The 25,037-nt window shown below is 41.0% G+C and overlaps 1 protein-coding gene across 2 annotated transcripts in view; it reads left to right on the forward strand.

Moving 5' to 3' along the window:
• The window catches only part of runx2a (RUNX family transcription factor 2a), a 30,853-nt gene extending 6,858 nt beyond the window's left edge, over positions 1 to 23,995 (forward strand). The window contains exons 3-6 of one of the 2 annotated variants that reach the window (XM_072689268.1): positions 1,614 to 1,718; positions 12,648 to 12,824; positions 14,708 to 14,869; positions 19,422 to 23,995. In XM_072689268.1, the coding sequence (XP_072545369.1) occupies positions 1,614 to 1,718; positions 12,648 to 12,824; positions 14,708 to 14,869; positions 19,422 to 19,918 (941 nt within the window). In that variant the 3' untranslated portion in view covers positions 19,919 to 23,995. The remainder of the gene's footprint in view (positions 1 to 1,613; positions 1,719 to 12,647; positions 12,825 to 14,707; positions 14,870 to 19,421) is intronic. The other variant, XM_072689269.1, reaches the window with a different exon arrangement.
• Positions 23,996 to 25,037: the final 1,042 nt, after the last annotated feature.

Here is a 25,037-nt window from a genome sequence, read left to right on the forward strand (position 1 = left end):
GAGAATGTGTCATGCCTGACTTCACAGCATACTTTGCAGATTACTCTTGTTGCTGAGTTGGTTACTTTTGAAGCCTCTTAGAGCTTCCTGTGCTGTGGTAACAGAGAGTGCCATCTTATCATATTTCTGCTGCATATCAGCATCTAAATAGCACAGTGTGTAAGATATAAAAGACAAACTCGCTGTACAGGCCCCTTTATCTTTAGATTAATATGTGGATAGTGTGTATAATAGTAACTCAAGGTTCCATAGACAAGGTTTGTTTTTTTTCTGTTAAGCTACACTGGATGACTGACTAGGCTGAGTGTAAGAGTGTCAAAAGATACTGATCCAGGCCTAGTTTCCCAAAAGAAGCTCACTGTTAATCATCTTGAGGGAAGTATTATACAAGAATTGGAATTATTTGCTACTGGGCTCCCCCTACAGTTAGGGAATGTAATTCACCCTCTTGTGGACAGCTAGAAACGTGCATTTGTTGACAAGCTGAGAGACACAGACCAGGCATCTGAAGTAAAAGAAGCATGCAGCCTGAGGGGGTGCTAAAGTAATATTACAGGACGTTACACCAACATGACTGAGGTTACGCACCGTTGTGCAGTTCTGGCGGGAGGTCTTGTACAGCTCCACCAAAAGCCCATAGTGCAGCAGCAGCATTCTGGCCGATCAGTCCATTACAGTCCATTACAGTCAAAGGAGTATCAAAATTAGTCTGAAGCTGTTATTTTAAGATAGGATTGCTAAATATAATGCTTTAACTGGTAGAGTGAGTGTTCAGTGCGATGCTTGCTTGACCATTTAAGAACCATCTTTGTTCTTAGATGCTTTCGGAAAAACCCAGACCTTTGGGGGTTTTTTTTTGTGAAGTGCTTTAATTGAAGCACTTCACTAAAGATGAGCACCTTTAGTTGGCTATCATGCTCTCAAACATTTAAATACTACCCCACAGGAAAATACACGCAGTGTGAGTGTGTGGTGTTTCAGGCTAGATTTGTAACAGGTTTGGATCGTATTTTCCTTCTGAAATTTCATCTGGTATTTTCTGCTGATACCAGCCTGATACGGATACCCATCAATACAGATATGCCATTTCTTTTCACTGACTGAAAGGTCATATGAGGACAGAAGAGGCACCATAGTATCCCTTTAGGACTTGGGATTTGCATTTACATTGGAAGGCCCAAAAACAGCCAGCCTAAGAACACTGACGCATGGGTCCATACATTTAGGAAATACAATTTTTTAATGATTTACTGCTATGAAATTAAAAAGACATTACAGTAGTTATCATGCCCAATAGAATAGCTAGCACGCTACTCTGTTTATTCTGCTAAAATCCTCTCTTATATACAGTAGAACTTGACACAACTCACTCGCTTGTCCTATAACACTTAATACAGCTCTTTGGTAACCGTTTTTTGTTTAGTTTTTTCCATTTGATAGCATTATTGTCTATTGTTTCCTCAGTGTTTCAAATATATTAACTCCCATGGCAGTAAAAAGCCCACAGTCATCATCACCATCAGCAGCATAGAAAATGCAAATGCAGGGCCAGCAGTGAATGTGGGACATTGTGCCGAGGGCTAACAGGCTATGAACCTTTTTGTGTCTTGCAGGAAAGAGCTTCACTCTGACAATCACAGTATTCACAAACCCACCCCAAGTGGCTACTTACCACCGAGCCATAAAGGTCACAGTGGACGGACCACGAGAGCCAAGAAGTGAGTACCCCCCCTTACCCGCCCCACCCCAAATATCGCCCATCATGTGATAACGATTACCACACACAAAGAGGTGCATGCATCTGAAGCCACTGCGAAAGATGAATGATGCTGTCCGACCACGTTTGGCCTATACTGGCATCCTGCCCCCTATCATCAGCCTAGAGGTGGGAAGTGGCGGCCAGTTCGGGGAAGGGTGGGGGGGGAGAAAGATGATGGATGAATGGATGCATGGATTGTGTTAGGGTGCTGTTTTAAAAAATGGATTCAGCATGCCTGAATGCACAAAGGCACCCTTTGAGTAGCAACAGGCGTGCTAAGTGAGAGGCAAACACAAACACGTGCCGCCGTGCCGCTCGCCTTGCCAAAATGTTTGCTGTATCTGCCTCTCGTCTGTGTCCTTCAACGTGTAGCGCTGGCCCCTCAACCTTTAACCTGAAGCTCCTTCTTCAGAACACATGCACATACAGGCACACACACAGATACACAGGCACTGGCAGTCTGGAAACTATATGGAAACTAATGTTGGTTACTAATTCAAGGTTGCTGGACTGGTCTTATACAAGACTTAGGAAGCATGTTTTGCATTCCATAGTATCCAAAAAGTAAAGTCAGATTTGCTGTATATTATGTTCTTTATTTCAGAGATACAAGGCAGAATCATGTGGCTACATAATTTACATAATTTACATATTACATAATATTTAATTAAAAATACATTAACAAAATTACAATTCTAAATATTCAGCATGGGCAAATTTACTTTCATTTGCAGCTCTGAATGCCAGTTCAGATGAATTGCCCAGCCCTATCGTCAGTACCAGTACAGTCATTAAAGGCATGTGACAAAACTAAAACCTAACTGACTAAGTCAAATATGAGGTGTTTTTTTTCTTTCCATTTGTTTATGCAGATTACAGAGGCACAGGCAGGAAATCGCAGATTTTGGGTCTGTTTAACAAAGATTTAGAACATTTATTTGTTGATACAACATACAGTGCATCCTTAAAATTCAGCCAAAATGAAGAAATGAAATAAAATGCATGAGATATCACATATCCATTAACTTTAGATTAACTGAATAATAACCCTGCAGCTTGTTCTTTATTTTGCCTCACATGGCATCAGCTATCGTCCGACTACGTATGCAGAATTCCACTTTCTTCAGAGTTGGTGCCTGGAATTGTACAAGGCAAGGGGCCTTCTCACAACTCATGAGGGCTCTCTCTACCTGGAGAAAAAAAAAACTGCCAAATTTCAATTTTCACACGAGGCCCCAGAAGCTGTAAATACACACAAGCTGTCATGAATGACTTTCATGTGGCACAGAACAGAACAAGGACCATATAGAGCTTGACTGGCTTCAGTGAGTGTTTATGTTAATGCCTGTCGCAGGTTGACATTCTGGCCAAAAGTCTGCAAAACTCAACCTTTTGTGGCAGACAAATCTTATAAAGCGAGCTTGCACTCCAGCACCTGCTAATCATTATTGACAGACGTGGGGTATTAAAACATACATCTTTGAAAATATCACATATCATCATTCCTGCTCTTCATACACATGGCATCATTTATTGCACTCAGTCATGAAACCAGTCAAGAGCAAGCTCCATGATGTGACATGACAGTTACAATAATTTGACAAGCGTTGCTGTTTACAATTTAGAAGAGGTTCTTAGGAACTGGCCTCATGACATCATGAGCTTTTTAGTAAGTGATTGTGTTAGATTGTTCACTTCCTTTTTTCTTCATGCAGATGATCCTCTTGTATTGTTTTATAAGCCCTGTACTTCTCTTTAAATCTATTGTAGCAACGTTGTACTCTTCCCTATCTATCCATGGTTGTGCACCCAGGAACAGTCAGTACTTCTGCCATCATCCCTCAGCAGATGTGCTCTAGAACCAACCTTTACATATCAGTGCCTTTGCAAAAAGAAAAAAAGAAAAAAAAAGAATATTGAATAGAAACAGTGATATCAGCGCCAAGCAGCCTGGCACACAGCTGTTCCCACAGGCTCTTTATTCTTAGATACATAGATAGATACATTTTTTTATCCGCTAAAGTTTTTGGCTGCAAAATCAATGCTATCACTTCACAAGCAGTTCTTTTTTTTCTCCGCCACCATCCACCCCTGTTCCTCTCAATTAACACATCTGGCAGCAGAAGTTTGGAGCCACTTCATACCAGTGTATGATCATGATTCATTATTGGATTAAAAAGTGCCCCGTGGCATCGCTGATTTGACAGAGCTTTGATCTCACACACTCTTGGCTCATCCTTTTTTCCAACTCTGTTCTCAAGGGAAATAGACGTTTATGACTTCCAAACATGGCCTGTGTTGAAGTAAACATTAAGGTTTTAGTGATTGTACACTGTCTGTGAGTAACCGCTGGACTGCACAACTGCAGACCGGGGTAGACGGTGGTGGCATCAGAGACGTAACGTCCTATATTATTCATCTCCAGCCTTCACATTCATCTCATATGTAGAGCTATTTCTACTCTTATTTTATTTTCATTTAAATAACAGTCATAACAGTTATCATAGTCAAGTAGTGGTGCACTTTCTATGAATCTGCCATTAACAGTTATTTAGCATTGGGGCATTATCATTATTGGGGCACGTCATAATAGGAGACATAATTATAGGACATAAGATGACATAATTAGGCCTGGTTATTTGGATTTGCTAATATAACAGACCCAGTGCAGCCTAGGCCTTCATTTCGTCCAGAATACAATAAAAATAAAATCAAATATGAGTTTTGCACTTGTAGAGGGAAGCCTGTAATGGGTGGCAATTAAAACATTACTGCAATTCAGGAGAAAATCTGTGAAAAGAAAATAGTTTTAAATATCGGTCAGATCTAAATACCTGTCAAATCTCAAGCTTTTATTGAAGCAATCATCTGCCAATGCTAATACAGGGCTGCCAACTCTCACACATTGGCTGTGAGGCTAACACAATTAGCTCTAATCTCATGGCACACTTGCCATTTCTCACACCATTTTTAATAACCCCTCATTCAACTCCAAAACAACCTCAGAATGATTTCGAGTGACTGTCTTCTGAAGGAGTTAAGATGAGTACCATCTGTTACCCCCCAACACTTTATGTCACTGATTAAACTCACAGCCCATTCGGGACTGGACCAACCTAAATCTCACTCTGAGAAAATCATAATAGTTGACTGTCCTTCACTCACTCACTTATGTTCAGCAGGCTGAATAATTTGTCCTCAAGCAGCTTTTGGTGCTGTGCATTAATGACACTGTGTATCTTTGCTGCTGTATTGCCCACCCCTGTCGTTTAACATAATTATACCATAATAGTTTTTCCTAAGATACCTTGGTGTAAAAGTGGAGATGGCGTATGATTGTTAATAGGTTTTGGGATCAAGCTGCTCCCATCAAATGGGATCAAATGCTGGATTGGATGTGTGAGGGGAAAAAGGAATGAATCCAAACGATACAAATCTAGCCTGAAACAGCACACACTCCACTGTGTGAAGTTGATATCTGTGTGTTTCATCCTGTGGGGTAGTAGAATGTCTGAGTAGATTGTGTACGATAGTCTACTTTTAGATGCTCATCTTTAGTAAAGTGCTTCAAGTAGAAACAGCTTATTTTAGATCATGGTAGAAGAAACAGGAAACATCAGACTGGTGCCAGCCAGTACTCTACGTTTAAAAAGCCTTAACTCCAAGTTAGTATTAGCATTACTGCAATATCTGACCTGCTCTGGTCATCTCTCTCCCTCTCTCTCTCTCTCTCTCGCCCCGTTATTCTCTCTCTTTGTCATCCATGTGCTCATTCGAAGCATCAGGCAGGTGGCCAGGCAGGAAATGACACACGCAGAGGCTTCTTGTGTTGTGCAACCTCCTGTAAATGTGTAAAGCTGCCTCTGTCTGCCTGTTTACGCATTCCCCCACTGCTCAATATAGAAGTATTAGACTAGAGCCGAGAAAGAGACAGACCCATAACCATTCCTAGACAAACTTCACAACAACTTCATAGTCTCAAAACAGTGCTCGCTTGTCTCTTGTAAGTCTTTTGAACACATGAAATACCTGTTTATCTGTTTTTTGGTCAGGTCAGTCATCAATGGTCAGGAAAGGCACTTTTGAGTAAGATCAATGGCAACCAGTTTCATTTGGAGAAGGCCTCCCACACTGAATGTTCTGACATATGAAAGAGGAGAGATCTATTACACCAGGAATCAGTTAGGAGAAAAACTACTAAATAAATAAGTAGATTTTTATCTAAAGAGAGATAAAATACGCCAGCTCATTGTACACTAATGGTAATGGCGTTCGATTGCTTTAGACATATTGCAGGGCCTTGGGCAAATGTAATAATGTCAGATGGCTTTTCTGATGATTTTCCCCAAAAGCTTTCTTTTAACTCCTTTATAAAAATGACATATTTGAAGAAGTCTTCAAAAATGCATGGCTGAGGACAATTTAAGTTGTGTTATTTCGTGAGCACAGTGCCTCATCTGAATGTGCCACAAAGTCCACAGTGCAGTAGTTATTCGGTGGTACTGGTGTAGCTGTGCTTATTAGGAGCAATTTAAACTAATGGACTGGGAGTGGCCAGTTTAGATGTTTTATAGAGGGCTCTGTGTTGCTCACATCAAGGACAGCAGTATTTGAAACTGGCTCAAGGGAGGTGAGAAGAATGATGGTACTGAGGTCCAACATCAATACAAAACACTTTTATTAGTGCCAAGTAAAACCCCTCTTATTGGAAACACTCCATACTTGAACTGCAGACCATTTATGATGCCACACGAGATATTATCAGCTGTCAATATGCCAAAGAGCACATCAGGCATATAGATTTTTTCTTTAGACAGTTTGTGGAATGCTGCCTTTGATTATTTGGCTTCTGCTCAAGAAAGGCCATGGTTGAAGAGAAAAGCAGTGTATAAATGCATACTTCTTTTAGGTTGTTTACCGTAGAATGTCTTTCTCTAAGTACGCATTTGACTCAAGGATACTAACAGAACGTTCGAGGAATGTTTGAATTTACAGGGTTGGCAATGTAAATATGACAACAGTCGAGGAGTCAGAGGAGTGCTTGTTTGAAAGGGTTTGGCAGTGTTTTTATCACCGAAATCCAGTCATACTGGGTATTTGCTTGGATCAGGGTGGCCCAGAATGGAGATTTTTCATTTGGCCCGCTGGACGCCACTCTCTGCTTTGATGCTGATACAAGACCTCCTCCAACTAGTGCATCATATTCTAATTTCAGGTGGATGTTATTGTGTGGTCCTTGCCTCATCACTGAGATTACATTACAGGCCACTGGGCCAAAATGTTCAGGCATCCCGGGTTTGTGTGATCAATTCATGCAGCGTTTGTTTTTTGAAAATATCAGATTTGGAGTAGATGGCAGACCGGAACCGTTTACAGTGGGAAGCAGGTCTGGCATGTGTATTAATGGCATATTGCGTTAGCAAGATGGAAAACACACTGTCTGTTTTTGAAAAGGTTCTGTATTTTCCAAGCTTATCCCAGCGTCTGTGTTTTGACTGCCATGCAGACGGCTGGAAAAGAGCTATTGTCTCATTGAAGTCTCCAATAAAGCAGTAGCCAGACAGGCTTCAAAGCCTCACCTCCATGTTTGTCAGTTTGAAGAGGACGGTAAATGACGTCAGCACCCTTCTCTTAGAGCTGGTCCCCCATTCCTCCTTCTTCTCTCTTCCTTTTGTTTTTCTGCCTTCGTACTGTTATAAACATGTGTACAGTCAGGCTACATCCACTTTGAGATCATGTTCCTTTAAAGGAACGTGTGAAGGAACCTGTAGTAAACATACTGTGCCTCCTCCTGTTCATATAGAGTGCTGTTATAGTGTCAACTCTGACAGTTATGTATATATAAAAAAAAAAAAAAAAAAAGCTGCTACTGATGTTGAATTGTTTATGTTGCGGTTTGTGTGTGGAGCCACTCTAATTACCAGAGCCAGAAATGAGTATTAGTGCTGAATTTGTGAAGTTCCTCCAGGCTTTGAACGTTTCAATGCGTGTCCCGACAGGTAGGCCTCCCACAACAAAACAGGCTGGCTGCAGGCCTCTCAGACAAAAGGCAGCACAGCCCATTGAAAATAAACCTATTTCTGGTTGACTCGCTCAAGAAATAATCGAGTTGTACTTTCCCTAAGCACATTTCCAATCGCGAAGTGAACTTAAGAAAAGTATGTTTCTGTTGCTGTTGGCCAAGAGGAAACCGTGGGGCCCGTATTAACGACAGCAGCCTGACAGCTTGGAAGGAGCCATACAGTCGGGTAAAATCCCCTTGTCTTTTTTCCCGCTAACGGCTCCAGTGTATTACCCCCGGCGGGCTCCTGCTGCCGTGAGAGGCACGGACACAGCCGGCACAATGTGAGAACGGAACGGCGCGTTCACATTACCGTAACTGTTTCCCTGCACACACACACACACACATGCACGTTTAAAGTGGTTTCAGGGACCATTGCAAGTAACCAGTCCAAAAGCAAGTCCAGAGGCATTTAACTCTCTGGGTGCTTTCAGCTTCATTCAGAGTTCTTGAAGGGCCCAAAAAAATGGAAACCTGAATTGAGCCTTTTTTTTTTTTTTTTTTTATGAAACAGTCACAGTCAGATGTAGTATGTAGACATTGCTTAAGTTTCAAAACGTTCCATTAACCCTGGCTGTGTATTGGCAGGGACCTAGCGATATGAGTACATACTATGATACAGGGGTTACGATTCAGTAAATTACGATATTGTAAGCAATATGATTTATTGCTCTTTTAAATCAAATTGTAGACAAACTGTCATTGTATAAAAACACTATTATATATTTTTTTGTTTTATTCAACACTGCTATCTAGCGGTCTACACAAAATTAACCACCGTCTGCCACCAATCTTTGTATGTAAGCTACTAATTAAAAATCAACACTGTGTTTTTGAGAATCAATACAGTATTGCAAACATATCACGATACGTCAGTATATTGTCAGTACATCAACCAAGCTGTAATGTCACCAAACCAAAGCAATTTCTACCAATGATTCAGTCTGCCGCAGTTTAGCCCCGCCCATTCATTCACAGTAGACATTATAATGGGTGTTTTAGCTTGGACTGCTTCTGAATGACGTATAGAGGACACAGGACAGCCAATCAGAAAAGAGCTATTTTTATATTAGAGTCAGTAACAAAGGCACAGTAACAAAATCAGCCTGTTGATTATTTAGGGTTAATAAGAAGTTGTTAAATAAAGAAAAAAAACTCATATGAGGATTTTAAGGACAAAAAAAAGACATATTAGAAATGTAAGATGGGCCAACATGGGCCCTTTAAGCCAATGCTCTGGCAGCCGCGTTCAGCGGAGAAATATGCAAGGTAGGTCTAATCTGTCTCGTCTTTGTGTACTGTATGTCTTTTAGTATTGGCTGAATTTGGCCTTGCGTAACCTCTCAAACAAATATGGCTTGGCCATTGGATGAAAGTTTGCTTGTTTATGTTGCGGAGTTACATCGCGTCTGATTGCTGAAGCCAGCCTGTCGATTTATAAAGCTCTGGTAGTATTTGTGCCCTTTCTTGGCGTGCTTTGCTTCCTGAATCCTGGAACACACAGACCACACAAGCGCCTGGCACCAGTCCAGCGCTGCTTGGCTGCCTTGTTCTCTCTTTTCTCTTCTTGCTCTCTCTCTCTCTCTTTCTCTCGCTCGCTCTCTCTCTCTCTTCCCCACCCACTGCCCTCCTCTCTGATCCTGCTTGCAGACGGGCGTTTGGCCTTGTCCCGTCTCTTGCTGCTTTTTCTCTTCTCCCCCCCCTCCCTTTTTTTTCCCTCTCACTCGCTAATTTCACAGGCTCCTCGTGCAGAGCTGCCATATGAAATAATCCATTGTTTCTCTCTTCAGAGGAGTCAGCCCTCCCTACAGCACAGCAATTAAAGAAATGAAATCTAGACGGATGTATGTTTCCCTTTCTTCTTCCATCCGTTTTATTCCCCGTGTCGCCACCGGATGATTGATGCAGCCTGACGGCCCGGGCTGATATTTGATGTAGCACGAGCGCCGGTGTTTAATGAGGACAGGGTGGTTTTTTCGCAGGTCATAATGCTATCAGATGGCAAATTTCACATGCAGGCAGGATCCATGCCAGAAACACAGCCTCACCGTGTTTTTACGCTGGTATTATTTACTGTCCATACCACTTTTCTTTCTCCTGAGAAGACAAAGCTTTCACAGTTTCCTCAGTGCCAACAGTTCGGAGCCTGCATGCGCCCTTTTGTCCATGAGTTCTTTTTCTTCTTCTTCAGTGGAGAACTCAGGACTCAGTCCTTATGCCGGGACGTTTAGGTTATGATCTGTTGTATGTGGTTGGTGTCCCCACTCATGGCTCCAAGCTTAACCCTTGACTCCATGTGTTTAATTCTGACACTAACGTAAACCTTTTATTTCTCATGGAGGATGTGAGCATTACGGAATTTCCTTCGCTGGAGATGAATCACTCACATTATTGCTTTTTTTCTTGCCGGCCCTCTGGATATTTAGTCTGACTTTTTGGTCCACGTCATTTTTTTTCCCCCCTACATTTCCAGGGTTTATGGCTTTTTGCTGTGTATGCTCTAATTGCCTAATTAAGCTTAAAAGGGTGTTTAGGATCTGCATGACATCTTTGTATACTGTAAACGATGTAACTGAGGTAGGCAGTAGGATGATATTTTGGCGTTATTGTTATAGTTTATGCCAAAACATGCTAGTCCGACCATATCATGGATATTCACAGTATTTAAAGAACCCTGAACAACTGTGTTTCATACATTCCCTCATTCCCCTCTACTTTTACTGTTACTCAATGCAGGGTCTTAGAGTGATAGTTAGCAATGGGGAAATTTAGAGTTTTGAGTTTTACACAATTCTACCCTAAACTGCCAGGACATCTGAAAACATGCATTTGCCACCAATTAGTATTATGCGACCTGACCCTAACCTACGTTAAGTCATAGAATTCATAGAATTCCTTATGTAATTTCTAGCACTGCATGAGACTGTTAACTCTGAAAATGAACAAACATAGACACAGTTTAAGCTTTTGAGAAAAACAGGCCTTATTCACCAAGCATTCCTTTTAGCTTTTCTTCAGAAGCAAACTAACACAGTTTTAACCAATGTTTTCTTATTTGGGATTTGTTCAATTTCCGAGGACAATGGGATCCATCATTATGAGAGCATAGCCATGAACAATTATGTGGTTTAAAAACATGTCATGAATCTGGCGTAGACTTGTAGTCTTTGTTTGGACTTTTCTCAAGAACAATGGCTCAATTTTGCGAAACACTGTGAAAAATGGCACATTATTATATTTTTGTCACATAACTCGATCCCAGATGTAACCTAAAACATTATAGCTCATTTGTAATAAGTTTGATAAAGGATGTGCGGCGCTTAGAGGGCATATTGTTGCTGTACCACAAAACCTTCGAAATGTCAAGTTTACAGGAGAAGGTAAAAACATTTTAATATATAAGTCAATGTTTTTTAAAAAAAGTCATTTTGGAGCATTTCTATTGCTCAATTCATCATGAAATTTAAACGCAATGTAAAGAACAACTGCCAGATTCACATTGTGTCAGAAAACATGCACAGACAAGATTTTTGTGTGAAAACAACGATATGATTGATATATATGATATATCAATAAATACATTTTGCAGAAGAGCACTGGGTTTATTCATCGACATGCTTACAGCATCGTGCGTCTGCCACTGTTAGTTGCTGGCTCATGGTGACGAGGAATGACTGTCCTATTCACTTATACAATGGCAGGTTTGTGTTCGTGCATCCTGTGTTGATATTTATGGAACAAGAAGCATTACACCCTCAATGATTTTAAGCGTCTAATAAAACTCAACATGGCGAGGATATTGGCAGATACTATTTCACGTTGCACGTAAGCCCCTCTAGTTCCACATAGACACAGAGGTGTATTCATTCCTCCATTCAGGCCGGCCTAAATGAAATTAAACTGGTTCCCCTTTTCAGTGGCAGCAGAGAGGGGCGTGTATTTATTACATTCCCCGTCCCCCCACCCCCTCCACATGTACGGGGAATACTCTCAGGGATTACGCTCCCGTGCGGGATGCAGAGGGGCTCTTACGTGCAGCAGACATTAACCTCCGAATGAGGACTCCTTCTCACAAAGTGCTATTTGCTCAGCTTAGCTCTGAAGCACAATCAGGTTTTGCAAGGTTGGAGGTAGCTGGCCCCGAACTGTGCCAGCTGGAGCGCCGCCAAGCTTCAGCAGGAGTTTCTCTTTTCTTCTATTTGATATTTACTTTACAGCCATTTGGGGGAGCCGAGCAGGGCGAGACAGACAGACAGGCACATTCTGACTGAACAGAAAGAGAGAAACACACACACACACACACACACACACAGAAAGGCTTAAAAAGGCCTCTCTTTAAACTGTATTCTTCTCCTGTATTGACACAAAGGCTGGGCTCCAGTGCAATTCCATTTGTATAGCCCTTTATTACTCAGGATATGGGGTCCCGGGTGTTGTCAGTACACTAATGTACACCCACCAGGGAAGGTGTGAGTGGCCTGGGCTGAGGGAAGTGCTCATAGCGTGACTGCTTGGCTTTGTTAGAGGATGACTCTCTTTTTTTAAAACCAGCTCATTTCCCTGTCGTGACACACAAATACAGTGATGTTTCTGATAACGGAGCCTCTGAGCCATTTAATCGCCAGTCTTTGGTGAAACACCATCGTGCCAAGCTGCAAGGTATGCAGCCGTCAAATCGCTCTCCCTGTTTTTCCAGCCATGCTGATTCGTTCCATGCTCTTATGCAATGTGGATCTGGTAAACGTAGAGTCTTGTTTTGTCCCCACCTCTGATTCCAGTAAAGTCTGGCTCAGGCGCAGTAATGCTTAGGTTTGCTTGCTTTGGTAGGACACAGGCAGAAGCTGGAGGACCCTCCCAAGCCCGGGCTGTTCTCGGAGCGCCTGAGCGACCTGGAACGCTTCCACCAGACCGCCATGAGGGTCACCGTGCCAACACAGAGCCCCAGGCCCTCTCTCAACACCGCCGCCAACTCTTTCAGCCCGCAGGGACAAACACAGATCTCAGGTACAGGAGAGGAGAGCCAGTGTTCAGTGCGAAGCCAGTTCTCAAACAGCACTTAAAACTCCAACATTACCCCATTAATAAAGGGCCTTAAATTACATTTTTTGTCCAGCACTGAAGCTGCGAGGCTAATGTAGCTGACAAATAATGGGACCATATAAGACCCAACTAGCATCATGTAAACTGCATACAAAAGAGTATATATATCATATAAAGAGTTTCTTTTGTAATTTCCTGCACTATTTGAGACATCGAAAACAAATGGACATATATGGACACGATGTAGATTTCAAGATGCTTCTGCCTTTGCTTTTATCAAGATACCTTTGCTTTGCTAAAACATTGTCTATTTGAAATTACTTAACAACTTAAGTGAGGGGTACTGCCAGAGATTTAGGGCCTAATGAAAAGATATGACACTGGGCCCCACAACTCTAACAAGTCAGCCAAAAATACTTCTTTAATACAGTCAATTGTCCTAACGCCATTTTCCACCCCTCACCCCCCAATATCGTGCCCCTAACCCTAAGTTAACTGTGTCAAAAGTTTATGCTTAGAAAATGGTTCTAAGCTTCTTTTGCATGTCACCTTAATTAACCTTGCACAACAAAAGGTTTGGATGTCTGTCTCAGTTTAGGCTAATACAGTTAAACTGTGCCAATTCAATACTTCACCAAACTGCTACTTTGTTGAATTTGCTGTGTAGACATAAGGATTAGGAGTCTAGGACATACAGATTAAAGATTTCTGCGGAAGAAATGAAGACGTTGTGAAGGGTGGGAAACGTCTGATTAAGTGAAGGCTTATGAAATGAATCAGACTTGTTTAGTGGAAAGCCACTCAGCAAAGAAAAGTTCTAATATGTTCCATATTGTTAGCATTGATTATCTACTAAAATAGATAAAAAGCACTGCGAAATGTAATGCTTACTGCGGGTTATGTATACTCCACACTGTTTTATCTGATCGTGTCACCTTTAATGAGCTCTTCGTTGGCTTTGCCTGATAACATCACCTTAATTCTATTACCTTTGTCAAAATATTTGACTGTTACTTCCTTCTCCGCTTTGGCATGTTGTAGCTGGACCCTTTCCACGCTCGTTCGACTTCAGAGCTAAATGCAAATGTTTACCATTTAGTTGGACGCCCTCCAGTCCGTAGCTTGTCGGAGCAGATGCTGTGTTTACCAGATGAATGTGGAAAGCAAACAGGAAGACATTCTTGGCTGGCTCTTCACATTGTTGCTATTAAACTATTTGCATACTGAGTGCTCCTACTTCAGCCTCACCTTTATTTTCAGAGAGCACCAGGAAAAGTTCATGGAGGTAGTGGCAGAATATTTCTAGACTGTAGTTCATTTTCAGTTAACTTTGTTTGGGTCTAGCAGTAAAAACACTTATTAAAATGAAAGAAAGTGAGAGGGGGGTTCCAGTCTGCAGGCTTGCATTTACTGGACCTGTGCAGATGTTCATGCAGTGAGAACGGCAATAGGCCCAAGACATTTTGTTTGTTTCTGGTTTGCTTCTATAATTTTGTGCTGGAGCTGATGGAGGCTTATAGACCACAAATTAGTACTGGGAAATCTACTGACCTACATCTTCAAACACTTGCCTTAAATCATAGTGAACTGTTAAGTCATTTCAAATAGACCTGCATATGTTTTTATGCCATTGTATGATAGAGATTATAAACTTTTATGAACATGGATAACATTGCAATAGTAGAAACCACAGTGAACCCTAAACTCACTGCACTTGTGACACGAGACACCACATTCAACATCTTGTCTTACTGTCAATAGAATTATTGACAGTTGTATATAATACAATTATTTAAACTAGTGTTTTCATTGACTTTGACAAATTTCCATTTCTCTAAATCTCACAGACCCACGGCAGGCCCAGTCTTCTCCACCCTGGTCATACGAGCAGCCCTACACACCCTACCTGAGCCAGATGACTTCTCCTTCCATCCACTCCACCACCCCACTCTCCTCCACCCGAGCCACAGGCCTGCCTGCCATCAGCGATGTGCCAAGACGTCTCTCAGGTAAATACAAAGAGCCACCTGCCCGATCCACCATACCCCCCACACCATGATCAGCCTAAAAACACGGCCGGACTCATTGTAGGTGAAAGAAGATGATGGGAGATGTTCTGGAAATGGTGTATAGCGTATTTGAGTGTCTTTAGTGTGTGTGTTTCTGTGTGTTTCTGTGTATCGGCGTCCTTTTCCATCTAAGTATTTTCTTACGTGAATGATCACATCAGCTGTGATGTTTAGTCAAAATGTTCCCCAGTCTTTCTGTCTCTCTCTCTCTCACACACACACACACACACACACACACACACACACACACACTCTACTGAAGTCAAATCAAAGCAGATTTTTTCCAGTCCCTTTTTTTTTTGCTTTGTAAGCATTTTGTTGCATGAAAAGCAAGCCCACGGGCAAATATCTTAAAAATAGAGGGAATATGAAAGTATATCTCTCCTTGCCCCCATCCCCTCCACTTGAGCCTTTGAACTTGAGAAAAAGTCCCTTTGAACGTGCTTTAAAAGGAACAATAAAACAGAATAGAGTTTCTGACTCATACACCTCAATAGGTAAAAGCTGTAAAGACTTAGAGCTCTGCGAGTGGAAAAGATCTGTGTGTCTGCGCCTTTATTAACCGAACAAGCGCCACGTTTTGTACACCCCTGTGCTAGAAACAAACACTGAAGCATGAACGTCTCCTTCGATACACCTGTTTGACTCTCTGCCAGGTTGTTTTTGAACTTTTCTCCCCTCCGGCTCCCCACCCTAACTGTTTTCTTTGAGCTCAGGCTCAACGTGAAAGTTTAAATGACTCCTCAGCGTGGCTGTTCATTGCCTGCTTTTTGAACCCTGGCCAGCTGCCTTGTTGGGTTTGATTAGTTTAGATTTCACCCCCCTTTCATCTCAGAGATGTCAGCCTTTGTTCTTTCCTCAAAGAGACACACGCACCTCTTGGTCCTAACGCCCTCTATTCTTCCTTTGATAGGCTGTGAATGTCCCTCTGCCGGGCGGGGACGTCCCAGCGCAGTTCATTCTGAGCAGCTGCCATGGTGTCCCATCCTGCTTCGCTGTTCTTCCCCACCTCGGGGTCATATTACACTCAGCCTCTTTACTCTTTCCCCAAAGCAAAGTCTCAGGCCTAGTGACTGATGGGACGAAGAACAGACAAAGGAGAATATGTTACAAATGAGCATAGTAGCATAATTCCATAATTCCATTTTTTTCAATTCTTTTACAGATACAATTGCTCTGACATTTTTTTTATTGAAAGGCAGAAGTGGCTCGATTGGTAGAGTGCTCAATTATTGATCACATGGTTGTGGGTTTGATGCCATGGTCCACTGAGCTATTGGCAATACTTCTCCACAGTGACTAGACACACTATCTTGCACATCTGTGTCAGCAATAGATGCAACTTAAAGAGGCTGAATCCATTCATTAGAAGGGGTGTCCACAAACATTTGGACACACAGTGTATGTATAACGACAATAAAAATACTTTATTTTGTGGAAAAAAAAAACTATGAACATGCCCTTTCGACTGGGGAAGTGAACATAGTGTACCCTTAAAACTCATCTAGGGCTCACACTTGATGCCTTGAGTTTGCACAGTTTGTATGTTGGGGAACTAAAGTTTACCCAGACGGTCTGCTTACTTCTAATAGTAGTAATTTATCTTTAGTAAGAGTCCATTTGAAGGAAGAGTTAGTTAAGTATAAGAGAGAGTGACATTATACTGGTGTATAATCTCTAGCTGTGCAATTAATTTGATAAAAAAAATAATACAACAATAAGCTTAAATAATAAAAATAATTAAATTGCACTTTATAGTTTTATCTCACATCTTAGTCATAATTCATTTTTCTGCTGCCTTTTCCAGACCCTCTTTATATTAGAAATAAAGGACTGTTCTTATTACTGGGCGTTTAAGATATATGTAAATGCAGCCATATGCAAAAGACAATTTCAGTTTATTTGTTTAATTAAACGTATTATTGAAAAAAATAATGTTACCTATTAAACATGCCATAACATACCATAATAACATAATTGCCACATTTTTAAATTAATATGTGCATTTACTGTGCAGAAATGTGTTGTCTGCGGATTATTTGTATTTATTTAAATCAACAGAATGTCACCAGCTTGATCAAGCATGGGAAGGGATATATAAGATGGCTTGATTCATGCGGCCCTCTCTGTTGCATAGTCCTCTGCCTAGTATTTCCTGCTAGATCTGAGAAGGCAGAGAGCCGATAACGCAAGGACCCAATGTGCACATAATTGGCCACACATGTTCTCATAAGCGTGCCGACCTGTCACTCACAGGCCTGCACAAGATAGCAGCCAGGCTGCATCTCTCCAGCAACACGCACACAGGGCACTGGCAGTGAGGACGTTGCGGAAGTGACCCCACTGAACCCCTGCGTTAGGCTTGTGCAGAGAGGAGCAGAGGAATTGATAAGAAAAAGAGATGAAAGATGAGGGTGATTGGAGTGCAGATGTGAAGACGGAAGACCAGAGATCTGGCCATGTGTGCATCCATGTAGAGATGCACAGTATATCGTTAATGTGTGCTACAGTCATCTATAGTAATCACAGTCAGTAGCTTCATAATCAGAATGTTTGTGCCTCCTTAGTGTGCTGGAGGTGAGAGAAGAGAAGGGCCACCGTAGGGTGGGGGGTGGTGAGTTGGGTGATGATAGGGAAGAGGCACAGGGAAGTCTTTTTCAGCATTTGCACTCTTTTGGCCCAGTGCTTTGGTAGCCACAGCCCATTAGTGGTTTATAATTTTTAGAAAAGCCAAGTGAGGGTCTGAGAGACCAGATCAGCCCTTCTCTCTGGCTAATCGTAGACGTGCAACCACATCTGAGGCTGCTCATTATGCATCCCATGGAAACTGTTTTCCCCTCAAACTGCTTCCATATGTGCTCCTGCTTTATCCTGCACTTATTCCTTCTTTGATAGTTTTTTTTTCTTTACAAATCTATGTGTGCATACACACGAAGGCACAAAACAAACTCACACACAAACACTAGAAGATAAGCGAGACTGTTTCACTGTGCAGTGGTGGAGAAATAAATAGGTGTTAACAAGAGTGATTTTAGGTTAGTTCAGCATTATGTCAGTGGTAAGCAGTAAGAGGTGGTTAAAGGCTTTAATGTGTGTGAAGTTGTGGATGATGAGAGGGTGCAGACAGTGATTATCTATGTATGGGCTTTTCAGCTGTATTGGTAAATATTAAGACTGATGATTATAGTGCTAATATAATCACTAACATAATTACCTTGTTTGTTTGGGGACGTTTGGTGTTAGGACATTTAGTTCATATCACCCGGGGATACAGCAGTTCTCTCTGCTAGTTGGGTGACAGATAACACAGCAAGAGAAAAAAAAAACTAATGTCTTTAGAGTGGAGATTAGAAGAAATGCTGCACAGCGCCCCCTTTTGTCCGTGGTTTTGTCCATGTTTTTTAAGATGGAAGAAATGTGTTAAGTTCATGTGCTTTTCAGATCACCGCTGAGAAATGTGAATACAGTTCTATCATGTTCAGTTACAACATTTAGAGGACGCTCTTATCTACACTTTTAGAAATAAAGGTGCTACAAATGGTTATTGAAGTGATTCATAGAAGAACCACATTTGGTTTCATAAATAACTGTTTGTAACAGTGTAAAGAGGCTTAAAGTTTCAATGTAATAGTCCTTTTGCCAAAAATTATTAGCAGTCACATCTCTATAACAAACATGTTTTTTTTATGGAATCACTCAAAGAGTCATTTTGTAGCATCTTAATTTTTCGTGTAGAGTTCATTACAACTGTGCTTCCTTGTTCACACAGATTATCCATAACGATTACAAATAGGTCTAAGATGTTAAGTTGTGTAAGTCTAAAATGATGTTGAGCCAAGATCCTTAGATACAGTAAAATTGCACAATACAGAAATAAGACATTACATAAGAGTTAGCTTCATTTAAGTGTTTAGATTGAGAGTTTGGCCTTCAGTAAGTGTTTGAAGAAAACATTGACTACATAGTTATGTAATTAATTAATTTACATTGAATTATATTCCGCATTGGCAGATAACTACAGATTCTAAACTCCCCCTACCCAAGCTCCACCCAGGATTAGAGCAGGCCCATCCAGACCAACAGCACCTTGTACCTTTACTACAGCACCTCGTCTTATTGTGATTTCTTAACATTTTTATGATGACTGGATCAATAGAAATGCTCCAGATTGACTTGGAATCAAATAATTGTTCTTTGATTAAAGATTATAATTTTTCCTTTTCCGGTTCAGTTGCCATTTTGGAACTATAAGGTTTTTGTGAGACAGTGATACGATAATTAATTTCATTATAAAATATCTCCTACCTACCAAACAGAGAAACGGTTGTATGGATTGAACGTGTATTTGTTCACTTGTTTTAGTGAGTTACCAGTGAGAAATAATAAATATCAGATCATAGCAAGCTTGTATTAACTAAAGCCCCTAAGAGATGAAAGGTGCTACTAATAGTGTGTTTGATAACCATCAGCTTACATTTCTCTTCCCTTTTAGGTACGTCTGATCTGAGCCCCTTCACGGCCGACCCACGCCAGTTTGAGCGCCAGTTCCCCAGCCTGTCCTCACTCACTGAGACACGCTTCTCCAGTCCCAGGATGCACTATCCCGCCACTTTTACCTACACTCCAACTCCGGTCACATCAGGCATGTCTCTGGGCATGTCCACCACCACCCACTACCACACTTACCTTCCTCCCCCCTACCCCGGCTCCACCCAGAACCAGAGCGGGCCCTTCCAGACCAGCAGCACCCCGTACCTTTACTACGGCACCTCGTCTGGGTCTTACCAGTTCTCCATGGTGCCGGGGGGTGATCGGTCGCCCTCCCGCATGCTGCCCCCCTGCACTAGCGCCTCCACGGGCAGCTCTCTGGTCAACCCCAACTTGCCCACTCAGACTGATGGGGGTGAGGCGGACGGCAGCCACAGCAGCTCCCCAACCGTCCTCAGCTCCAGCGGCAGGATGGATGAGTCCGTATGGCGGCCATATTGAGAAGGTCCTGAGGCAACTAGCCTCCACACAGACCAATGCAGCACTGCTCGCCTCGAAGATGTAGCGGGGCTTCCTAACTCTGGTCCTGGTGTACTCCTGGTCTGCACAGATTAGTATTTTATGTGTCTTTTATATCAGAAAGCGTTCATTACAGAAGTGGCAATTGGCAATGCCTCTTACGTTTTGATTTCAAGGAGGCATTGTGAAATTTTGAAATTTCACTACAGTTTTGTTTGATTATTGTGGTTTAATTAAGAAATATATTTCAAAATCAGTGCACACATGTGACTGGAGGAACCTTTCGTGTGGCAACAACGATACAGCCTCTTTTATGTTGGACAAAGAATGAGCACACGCAATATTGCCAATTAAGGAAATTGACAATCTAAGCAATTAACCCTCCGCTCAGATCAATGCCTTTTATAGGCTCATCTTGTTAGAAGCTGATTAGCTGCATCATGTGATGTTAGAGCATGGATAACACCAAATATGCTGGAAGGAGTACTTCAGGACCAGGATTGGGAATTACTGATGTAGTGCAAGAGCTAATTTCTATAATAAGTGTCTTTATGGAATTGGTTTCTGAAGCACAAATGTTTGTGAGGAAAGATGGACACAATGTTATAGTGTACAGAGTAGTGAATTTTTATGACAATCTTCAACTATCACATCACCCGTACAGGGAACAAGTAAAGGCATTACTTTGAGCTATCTGGCATTCCACTGCAGAACCAGTGTGAATCAGTCACTGAATTTAACTGGCATATAAAATAACTTTTATTGTATTAGGTACGTGTCTTCCAGGCTATTGACAGAATATTTTCATACTATCTCAGTATAATTTAGCAATTTTTTGTAACACTGAACCTAAATAATTTTTGTCTGTTTTTTTTTTTTTTTTCTTTTTTTCTTTTTCTTCGTCTTTTATTTATGCGTGGGAGGTCAGCTATTTGAAACCGTACCTGGTGACTATGTATATGCCCTTGGGTCATCTTAATTTATGTATAAAATTCTACCAGATATGGGCAGATTAAGAAGCAGTACAAGCCATATAAACTTTAAATTATGCAAAGTGGTTAGAGGGACACAATTTAAGACGCTTGAATAATATTATTTTGGGGACGATTAATAACTTAACTTTTTATTTACTCATTAGTAATTTAAGTAATTTTTTTTATCATTATTGTAAAGCAATCAAATATCCAATATGTAAACAATGAAGGAAAGAGACTAAGTTGTCAGGCTCTGTCCTCAGATCAAATGTATTTTTGTGGCTTAGCGCTCCTCCGTGGAAGGTGCCGTGATTATGGAGGGCCAGTCGGGTTAATGAATGAGTGCCACTTGCAAAAATACAAAGACCCAAGTCTTGAACTGAGCAAACCGATTATTTACCCACACAGTATGTGGCATTTTTCACTCTCAGTTCTTTTCTGACTTTGTTATTCAATGTTGATCAAGTTTTAATTTATTTTAAATGACTTTTTTAATTTAATGTTGTTGAGTGACTACAAGCAAGACCAATCGCATGCAGCACTTGCCTCAGTTTTTCCATGTTCTCATGGAGATTGCCTGTTAACACTATCATTAATGTTTCCTTGCAGTTTACATCAATCACGCCCTCATGAACGCAATATATATTTCAGCCTTATAGCCTCGTCTTATAGCCTCCATGCACGTACATGATTCATCCAAGTGATCAGCCTTTACTTCTTAAACTGGACCATTAACTGTGTACTGGTGAAGTCGGGTGAATGCTATGCAAAAACTATGAAATGATTTCCAGTGACTTTGCATCTCAACTGTGTTTCCATGCATCTCAGAAGTAACAGTAGCTTTGTGTTGTGGTGAGGAGTAGTGAAGTTATTTAAGATATTCTAGGTCAGGGTAAAAATTAGGCCTCTAAGTATGAAGAGTTGGAGATATTACATTTCATAATCCAGTTTTTTTAAGCATATGTTAGAACATACAGACAATCGGCTGATCAAAATGACTTAAAAAGGTTGACAGATGTGCGTAAAGACCTATCACTTCTGTTTCTAATTGTGAATTTATTTATTCCGTGACAAACCGCAATGTGTCAAGATGGATTTCTTACTGACAAGAGGTCTTCAAAAATGTCACCGATTTTATATTTGTAATGGTGTAATTTTGTACGAGTTTTAATCAAGGTCTTTCAATTTGTATGTGTATGTTTTTGGATTCCAACAAGTGGTACTTCATTGTTAAATTGTAAGTTAAGAGGCTGCAGGCAGCACCCTGGGAAACTAATGTAGTTGTTCTTCATTGACTTTTAGTTTTACCTGGAGCAAAGCACTTCTTTTTTTTTATGTTATTTTTTGAATTATTGTTTTATTTTTGGGTTTTGAATGAAGCATAAATGCTATGAGAAAAAGGGAAGGTAGCCATGTAAGATGAGACTCAAAAGTCATGCCCGAAGACCCTAACAGAAACAGTTTGGCCTATTTTGAAGCGTAGCCTTCACTTTACAGGTAGAAGTAAATAAAAAATATGCATTGTCTAAAATAGTCAATATTTTTGTTTCTGCATGTGTGTGTATGTAGGGCTGGATGTCATTCAAATATTTTACTGATACTGATAAATAAATATACTAAAACTGATAAATATATATATATATACATATATATTAATATATTGTATATTTTTATCATATAATTATATGTATTATCTCCGATTAATTTTGCATACCATGCAGAATGCTTATTGGGTCACTGATGCTGATAAGACAAACTACTTGAGTATTGAAATTTGGTGTTGGATGACATGGTATATTTGTTATTCAGTAATATTCAAACTATTTGGTCAGTACCAAAAGAATATTGAGGTTCGATATCCAGCTCAGTGTGTGTGAGGGAGTGTATGGTGTGATTGTAGGATACAATACAGGTACAATAATATTCTCAATAATAATAGCCAGGTTTTTTAATGACATCATAATGTGGATTGGCTGAGGGTGAGACTAAATGACTTCAGAGTGATCCTCAGAGTAATCACTGAGCCTCAGAGTGATCGCGGGGCTTTCCAGCTTCCGCCCTTCAGTTTGATTCCCTTTTTTTTTATCTTGTCTTTTTGGCTGTGAGAAGAGCGAACATGTTTACAGTACTGCGAGCAGACTTAAGAGCCTGTGCACTGTTACCATGTTATTACATATTTCTAATAACTGCTTTATGGCAGTGTTTAATATTACCAAACATTTGACTTTGTCTGTTTGAATAACATGTTCTGGTTGTATCTCCGAGCCAAAGTCTTGCAAGCAATTACGGACAGTCAAGGGTTTGCGTCAAGCAGTTGACAAATGCGTGGCTCAGGAATTCTTTGGAAGTGCCCCATGAGTAATGTTCATCAGCAGCTGTGGTCAACAAATCCGCTGCCGAATTCAGTTCTACAATTTTTCATTTTGCGAGTGAGATCCAGCCCAAACGGAGTTGGTCTAGATGGTGGGGTTCACAGGTCTTCAGGGGTTACTTGGGTTTCATAAGTAACCGAATGAAAACGCTCCTCTCAGATTAAGTGATGATGTATGCAAAGTTAGGCCTACAGGCTGGGAGTAGATGATCTCGCAGAAGTCATGCTGTTATTTCCAAAGCATTAGCAAATTAACACCTTTACATCAGAACCTCTATAGTCTTTGACAGTTCATTGAGTTCAGCAGCATGTTCAAGTTCTCTTTCTCTGGCCATTGGAGATCACTGAGCACTCCTGTTCTCCTGTGCTTCTAACCTTGCACTCTAACATCAGATTAGAACATGTCTCTCAAATGCAGTGTTTTGTATGAAATCTTCTGGAAATAAACCTCTCCACACTTCCACACTTTTATAGATAAATATACATGTTTTTGAATAATCTTCATAAATGTTTAGTTTGTAAACTGCTGCAGAACTTTTTTGTTTGTTTGTTTACCGTTGCTTTCCATGCACATACTGTACAGATCTCTATGTCGAGTTGGTCAGTCATGTTGGTTTGCCGTCTCATCTTATTTCATTCATTTGATTCTATTATTTGTGGACCTTTCACCAGTTTCTGTGGGACTATTTTGGAACATTTCTAATGATTGTATCATTGGTCTTGGAGAATAAAAACTGCATTTTGTTAAACTTCGTGGTCTCCTTTTCCTCCATGGAGAACTTCTGGAAAACTTCAAGCACAGAAGTCTTGGTGAAGTGACAAGGCAATATTAAACCCAGCCATTGGGCCACTCTTAAATGCCCCCCCTGTCTATATGATATATATTATCCTCTACCTTTTTTGATTGCAGAATCCTGCTGCAGTTCTAATTGTGACTATACAGCAGGTGCTTCCTAAGAAAAATGAACTTGTGTTGGAATCACCAAGGGGAGTAAGAAAAACCACTTCAACTGGCTTTTACTGAGTTACGGTTAGAATAACATGCCCCCAGGCACTGCTGGTGTGTACTGTGTAGGCAGGACTGCATTCAGAAACCCCCACATGGTCATCTAGAAAGGCAAAATTCACATTTGCTACATCAGCAGTCTGTAGTCCAGACTGCATCTCATAAGTCACGATTAGTTCTGAATGCACTTGTAGTCCCAGTCAAATTGTCAGCTGACGTTTTGCGGCCAACAGCTCATTGAACTGAACTGAACCGTTCTGTTGATCTTGAGGCCCTTTGTTTGGTTGAGAATAGTTCTGTCCTTTGTGAGGAACAGAAGCACAACAGGTCTGGGTTTTACATTAACATTCCTAGTCTGACAAATCTGCCTTTTCACACATCTCTGAGGCCAATCTGAATTTGGCCTTGACCTACCACTGGCCCACTGCTCGGCTCGGGTTTTGGTAAAAATAGAAGATGGCCGTGTTGATGTTCTTCAAGTCTGTTTGTGGAAGGAGGGCTTATCCGAACATGTCTGGCTAATCCTGAATATGAATGGATCCAAATATCCATAGGATTCCATATATCCGTAAGTCGCTTCTCCAGATGTGTTTGACCATTCTGCAAATGTCCACCATAGGCTTTCATAACATACAGCACGTGAAGCACAAATGCGCCATTGTGTACCATGTGATGATTAAACCAAACTGATTTGCTAGATGAAAAGGGACTGTTAATGCGGTGAGATTTTCAAACACGTCGCCCACTGTT

This window comes from Salminus brasiliensis, chromosome 10, assembly GCF_030463535.1.
Source record: "Salminus brasiliensis chromosome 10, fSalBra1.hap2, whole genome shotgun sequence".
In the NCBI taxonomy this organism is placed as follows: Eukaryota; Metazoa; Chordata; class Actinopteri; order Characiformes; family Bryconidae; genus Salminus; species Salminus brasiliensis.